The sequence below is a fragment of the Acomys minous genome, assembly GCF_964271855.1.
Source record: "Acomys minous genome assembly, chromosome: 16".
In the NCBI taxonomy this organism is placed as follows: domain Eukaryota; kingdom Metazoa; phylum Chordata; class Mammalia; order Rodentia; family Muridae; genus Acomys; species Acomys minous.
The window spans coordinates 63,131,190-63,138,600 of record NC_140498.1 but is presented as its reverse complement, the minus strand read 5'-3'; the positions used below and the strand labels follow the sequence as shown (position 1 = coordinate 63,138,600).

Sequence of the window (7,411 nt, the reverse complement as noted above, 5' to 3'; positions counted from 1 at the left end):
AACAATTGCCCCAACAATAAATTTAAATTATCAAGAGCCCACTACCTGAGATTGGAGCACCAACTTGGCTGGTAAGACCACTTGCTGCTCTTCCAGACCTGAATTCAGTTCAAAGCACCCACATTTGGCGGCTCCCAACAATCTATAACCCTAATTCCACAGTACATGATGCCTTCGTCTGGCCTCTACAGGCACCTGCAATCATGTGCACAAGCCCATATACATACACATAATTAAAGGTTTTAAATATTCTTTTTAAAAAATAAATCTTAATAAGAAAAATAATCCAATGTCTATAAATGAAGAGAATTGTCTACATTTTTATATTAATGCCTTCACGCATTCCCTTCTTGTTGGTTGTTGTTGTTTTCAGAGAAGATCTCATAAAGCCCAGGCTGTCCCCTACCTTGCCAAGTAGCCAAGTCTGGCCTTGTACTCCTATTCCTCCTGGCCCCACCTCCTGAGTGCAAGGACTACAGATATGTGCGATCATATGGCAAATAATTTACTTACTAAAACTCCTTCAGACAGGAGAAAAGCAACCAGAGAGGCTGGTTCACTGAAGATCTACACTTTAGAACACCATTACAAGAACTTCAGAAGCCATTTCATCATCTTCTTCTTCTTCTTCTTCTTCTTCTTCTTCTTCTTCTTCTTCTTCTTCTTCTTCTTCTTCTTCTTCCCACTTTCTTTGTTTTGCTTGGTTGGTTGGTTGGTTGGTTTGGTATGGTTTGATTTTTTTCGGTTGTTTTTTTGTTGTTGTAGTTTTGTTTAATTTTGTTTTTCAAGACAGGTTTTCTCTGTGTACCCTTGGCTGTCCTAGAACTCTGTAGACCAGGCTGGCCTCAAACTCCTAGAGATCTGCCTGCCTCTGCCTCCCAAGTGTTAGCATTAAAAGCGTGCACAACTACCACCTGGCCAGAAGCCATTTCTTACCTCACTAAAATGTCAAAATCGAGAGGGGGACGGGGTACGCGCGTGGGGACTGAACCATGTGAGTGGGTGTGCCTATGCCACAGTGCACATATGAGATTGGGGACTCAGTCGTCAACCTTCCACTTGGCTTGAGACCACGTCTCTTCACAGATGCCTTTGCCAGGCTAGATGTCCCATGAGCTCCCGAGAAGTGTTCTATCTGTCTCTCATCTCACTATAGGGGTGCGCAGGGATAGCAATGTTTGTGCTGCTGCATCCAGCCTTAAGGTGGGTTCTGGAGATCCAAAGTCAAGTTGCCAAAACAACATATAGTTGAATTAGGATGAGAACTTGTAACTTTGTCCATGTCGTGATGCAGGCAATAGGCAGGCAGTCATCACATTATTCTCCACAAGGCCTTCTTTTATTAGTAACAAAGGAGGGCTGTTAGACTAACCTACTCAAATGCCTGGGTGAAGGAGAGGGGCTGTAAACCAAAGAAAAATAATGAACATGAAGTAAGAAAAAAAAAATACCCATTTTCACCAGGTGTGGATCAATGCATACAGTGTCTGGATCATCAATACGCCAACACAGAGCAAAATCACTGCCTCCAAAAATCTATGACCTTCCTGGATTATGACGATCCCATGGGGCTAGGTCTGTCCTGCATGGCCTCGTGCCTCTCTGCACTGTCAACACTAGTTCTCGGCATCTTCCTGAAGCGGCAGGACACGCCCATCGTGAAGGCAAATAACCGCGCTCTCAGCTACATCCTGCTCGTCGCCCTCAACTTCTGTTTTCTCTGTTCTTTTCTCTTCATTGGCCATCCCAGCACAGCCACCTGCATCCTACAGCAGACTACATTTGGAGTCGTGTTCACCATTGCTGTTTCCACTGTCTTAGCCAAAACTATCACTGTGGTTCTGGCCTTCAAGGTCACTGCTCCCGGAAAAAGAATCAGGTGGTTGTTGGTAACGCGGGCACCGAACTTCATTGTTCCCATCTGCACCTTGATCCAAATCATCTTGTGTGGGATCTGGCTGGGAACATCTCCCCCCTTCATTGACATAGATGCACACTCCGAACATGAGCACATCATCATCATGTGCAACAAGGGCTCGGTCACTGCTTTCTACTGTGTGCTGGGATACCTGGGGGCTCTGGCTCTGGGTAGTTTCACCATGGCTTTCTTGGCCAGGAACCTGCCTGACACCTTCAATGAAGCCAAGCTCCTGACATTCAGCATGCTGGTGTTCTGCAGCGTCTGGGCCACCTTCCTCCCTGTCTACCACAGCACCAAGGGCAAAGCCATGGTGGCTGTGGAGGTCTTCTCCATCTTGGTCTCCAGTGCAGGGCTGCTAGGCTGCATCTTTGCCCCTAAGTGCTACATCATTTTCTTAAGACCACAAAGGAACTCCATCCGGGGTCTCAAGGACAAAATACAGTATAGGTACAAGGCTTAATACATTTTCAAATTAAGTTTTCAAGTTGGAACACGAAGGAGATTTCACTATTGGATTTTCATACATATATTTTGTCCCTATTCATCCTCCCCCTCATAAACTGATACCCTATCCCTTCTATCTACATCCTCCTGTTCCTTATCTTAAAACAATATTTCTATATTCATAGATGTGTTTCATTACTCCCACCTCCCTCACTTTCTCCCCTCTCTTGGCCACATTCTACTTTCATACTGAAGAAAGAGAAAGAACTCCAGCCACCTGTAGTATTTATACTTAGGAATATGGCTTAAGTTGCTTGATTTAACAACTTCCAGTTCCATAAAATTCCTCTTAAATGCCATAACTTTAGTCTTTTTAAAAGCTGAATAAATGCCACTGTAAATATGCTCCACATTTACTTTGTCTATTCATCTGTTGATGAATCTCTAGCATCTTTCCTTTTCTCAGCTACCATCCAAGTACAACAACAAGCATGAATGTGCAAATATCTCTGTCGACGTTCTCCGGTCATCGTACTATCCAAGAGTGCTATGGTTTCATTGAATGGTGGTTCTACATTTAATGTTTTGAGTAACTTCTACACTGTTTTATACAGTGGTTAATATCCTACTAAGCATGTAATGAAAATCACAATGGAAAAAGACTGGGTGTTGGGCCAACTTCTGGAGGTTTCAGACTTTGGAGAATGGCAGAGAGACCGGCAAACTGCTTGTCCTTACTTTCCCTATGGTCTAAGTTGTTGATGATGTTTACCACCACCACTACCTCCCCAAAATTCAGAAGAGATATATAAACCAGCAGACATGCAGACTCCAACACAAGATACAAGAAACATTAAAAAGGAAGGCAATATAGTTTCCCCCAGAGGGGCATAACTCAACTGGTGAACTCAACATTCTGAAATAAATAAAATATCAGTTGACTATATCAGAAGCTTTCTTGTTAAAAAAAAAAAAAAAAAAAAGATCAATGACCTGAAAGCAGATACTTACCAACAAATTAATCCAATACAGGACATACAGAGAAAGTCATCAACACAAAAGAAAAAGGCAGGAAGAAAGATGAAAAAAAAATCAGCAACATGGAAGAAAACTTAAGCAATGAGACTGAGATGAGGAGGGACAAAAGTGTTGAAAATAAAAAGCAAAACAAAAAACCACAGTGGGAAGCATCAACAAGGGACTCAAAGAAACAGAAAAAAATGTCAATTGGGATGGAGAAGGGTAGAGAAATATAGACACCAGTAAACAAAACATGACCATAATGTCCAAGAAAGACCAAGCCCAAGAACCACATGATAGGAGTGAAGTGAACACCAGAACTGCAGGAGATCCATTCGATAACCTTAAGGCAGAAAATGTCTGAAGCCTGTAAGAAGAGGCAGACTTTCAAACACAAGCAGCATTCAGAACCCCAAGTAGACATGACCAGAGAAGAACCTCTCCATGGCACATTATAGTCAAGATGTCAAAAACATGTAGCAAAGAAACAATATTAAATGCTGCAAAGGAAAAACGCCAACTCACCTACAAAAGCAAACCATCAGAAACCCAGAAGTCATGAAATGACCTATTATTTCAAGTCTCAAAAGCAGATAATTTCCAGTCAAGCCTATGATAGCCAAGTGGTCTTCTAAATTTAAAAATAAGGATATTTCAAGATAAACACAACTGGTGGGGGGGGTGTCCTGACCACCAAGCCAGCACTGCAGATGACACTAAAGGAATACTATAAGCTACAGAAGAAGAAATTATAGTCACCAGAGAACAGGAAGAATAGATATCATGAGCAGATGAACAAAAGAGAGCTGGAAAGAGCCTATTATATGCAACAGAGTAATCCAGATACTAACGCAGGACAACATAAAGAACAAACAAATTATCCAGCCAACAAACATGACAGAAATTAGTAGAGATTTTTCAATAATAACCTATGTGTGGTGCCTCAACTCTCCAATAAAGAGGTACGGACTGGTTGACTGGATGGAAAGCTACATCGGAACAGCATGGAGACGGTGGAAGGTCATGGCTTGACAGGGGGTTGGGAATGAGGAAGAGGCGATGAAGAAGAGCATGGAGGACTGGGGCTCTAAAATGACTCTGTGTGGTATTTCAGTGGTGAACATAGGTTATTACGCATTTGCCAATACCCACTGAACGTATGATGCCTGTTTGGTGTAATGGTGGATGCATGTAGTAACTGCAGCAGTTGGGGGGCTGTCGGAATGGCAAGTTGAAAGGTAGCCTGGGCTACAGATAAAATCTTGTATTAAATTAAAAAAAATTAGAACAAGAAGGAAATATGAACATAATGTGAAATGTGGACTTTGGGTGAGGATGTGTCCATGTGGGTTGTAGGAAACTGATGGTGGCAGGGTCTAACACATGACAGGGAAAGGGAAAGGGAATAATAAAACCCCTGTGCCAACCTCTTGATGTTCGTGTAAACTTCAAGCTCTAAATTCTTGTTGTTGTTGTTGTTGTTGTCTTGCCTTTTGAAACAGGATTTCTTTGTGTAGCCCTGGCTGTCCTGGAACTTGCTCCACTGACCATGCTGTCCTCAAACTCATAGACATCCACCTGCCTTTCCTTCCCAAGTGCTGGAATTAAAGGTGTGCACCGAGACCGCCCATCAACTAAATAATTCTTATAAAATGAAAATAAAATTTACTCATAAGTTCAAGAAAAAAAAAAAAAAAAACTAGATCCAACTCTACAATGCCTCCAAGAAACACACATCCCTGGAGGAAAACATTCAATCGAGGGCATTACAACCAAACACACCAAATTTTAGGGCTCCAGCTTCATAAAATAAACATCAAATGGAAAAAAAAAACCAAACAAACAGGTCCTTAGATGATATTATTAAGTAGATTTAATACCAAACTTTATTTATTTATTTATTTATTTATTTATTTATTCATTTATTCACTTTACATCCTGACTGTAGCCCCCGTCCCTGCCTCCTCTCCTCCTGGTCCCACCTTCCATCCTTCTCCCCTCCATCCGCCCTCCCTTACTCCTCAGAAAAGGGAGCCTCCCCCTACCAGCCCACCCGAGTATATCACGTCGCATCAGGATTGAGCCCGTCCTCTTCCCATGTGGCCTGGGGAGGCAGCTCCGCCAAGGAGAAGTAATCAAAAAGCAGGCAACAGAGTCCATGTCAGAGACAGCCCCTGCTCCCCTTACTAGGGGGACCCACATGAAGCCTGGGCTGCCCATTGGGCAACATCTGCGTAGAAGGTCTAGCAACACCAAACTTTCATATAGACGGGTCATCCAAACTAATAGTCCAGCCAAGACACAGCAGAGTTAAACTACACTGTAGATCAGATGGACTTAGCATACACCTACAGAACATTCCATCCAATCCTTATTAGCAATCATATTTGGCTATACACTTTCTTCTTAGCAGGAAGCAGTGCCGCCTGCAGTGGTCTTTTCACTCCAATTAACTTAATTAAAATACTCTCTTACAGGTGTGCCTAGAGGCTCACTTCCCAGGTGGTTCTTGATTTCGTCAAGCTGACAACGGAGGTTACCTGTCACAACTACTGATCCTATTTTAAGAATCCAGCATTACTCTATACTAAGGTTATTAGTAAGGTCGGTGTGTATTTTAAGTTTATCGGTCCTATATATTTTTTATTTTTTTTTACATTTACATAGAAAAGTAACAGGTTTCATCATGACATCTTCATACACATGAGTCGTTGTATTTTGTTCTCCTTCACTTATTCATTACACTTCCTGTGCCCCTCTCTGGCGCTGTCCCTTCCTGGTTGGTTTGTTACCTTTCTGTTTCCACGTCACATGGATTACCTTCTTCGTCTCTCTAAAGATTGCTTCCTCCCTCTTCTAATCCCTGTTGTTTTCATGACCTCTAAACGTACAAATGCAAAAAAAAATCCACACATATACACAAATATTTATATGTCCAATCTAAGTTTCGCATGAAAGGAAACATTCAATATTTGTCTGAGTGTGGCTTATTCTCCCAAACATGATTCCCAGTTGCATCCATTTTCTGCCACCGTCATGACTTATTCTTTACCGCTTTACGAAATAATCCCGTTGTGTCCATGTATCGTTGTACCTCTATGGGTGTCCACTCTGTTTGTTCTGGTCGCTTTTCTAGGTGGGTTCTCCTTCGGGGCTTGCCTCAAGCCTTTCACCCCCCTGCCTCAGTATCCAGAGTACTGTGGTTTCAACCTGGTGGCCCATACCTATTTCCGGGCCTCAAGTTCTCTGGGAAGCTGTCGGTCTCATCAGTGCCCCTCCACTTTCTTTCTGAAATGCTCCTTCCTGCTCTCTTCCTGCTCTCTCATCCATGCACGATCTACAACATTCTTCTCTTTCTTCTTTCCTTTGCCCTCGTTTCATCTCCCCGCCCTGCTGCCTTTTCCCTTTCCTTACTGTGGCCTTCTCTTCCTCGCTTTTCCACACGTCTCTACGCAGGCTCTGCTTGCATTACTTTTGTTTCCCCTGAACGGTTATCTCGACAGATGCCACATTTCTCATCTTTTATCTCATATTGTCCCAAAATCTACATCCCGTCTTACCACCCTGCTCTGCACCCGGAGTTGCCCCTCATTCTCCTCCCCTTGCCCCCGCCCCTGTTTTATCATTTTCTTCATAGCTGTTTCTGTCTCAGATATTTGCCCAACTTTTCTCTTCTAAGGGACCTGTTCCTTGACAACCCCTCCCATTGTTTGCTTGGAGACTGGACCCTGCTTTGTATCCCAGCCCATTGACTTCTTCCTCCCTGGTGTCAGGCGACAGTCATGGACTGCCATGCTAGGCTCTGCTTTGTCCCAGAGCATTTAATTTTGGATGTCTCCTGAGATGGCACTCTCTCCCCTCTCTCTCTCTCTCTCTCTCTCTCTCTCTCTCTCTCTCTCTCTCTCTCCCATGACACTCGGGTCCTCTTGCATACTCCCAAAGATGGCATGGTCTAACCATACACGGATGCTGTGGCTTTGATTTCTGAGTTAAGTAACACTGGTCAGTCACCAAGTCTCCATCTTA

At 43.1% G+C, this 7,411-nt stretch overlaps 1 protein-coding gene across 1 annotated transcript; it reads left to right on the top strand.

The window, feature by feature from the left end:
- Positions 1 to 781: 781 nt before the first annotated feature.
- Positions 782 to 3,972, top strand: LOC311585926 (vomeronasal type-2 receptor 116-like). Its single transcript, XM_084761672.1, has one exon. It carries the CDS (start codon positions 1,539 to 1,541, stop codon positions 2,379 to 2,381), a length of 843 nt encoding a protein of 280 aa, XP_084617798.1. The 5' UTR covers positions 782 to 1,538; the 3' UTR covers positions 2,382 to 3,972.
- Positions 3,973 to 7,411: the final 3,439 nt, after the last annotated feature.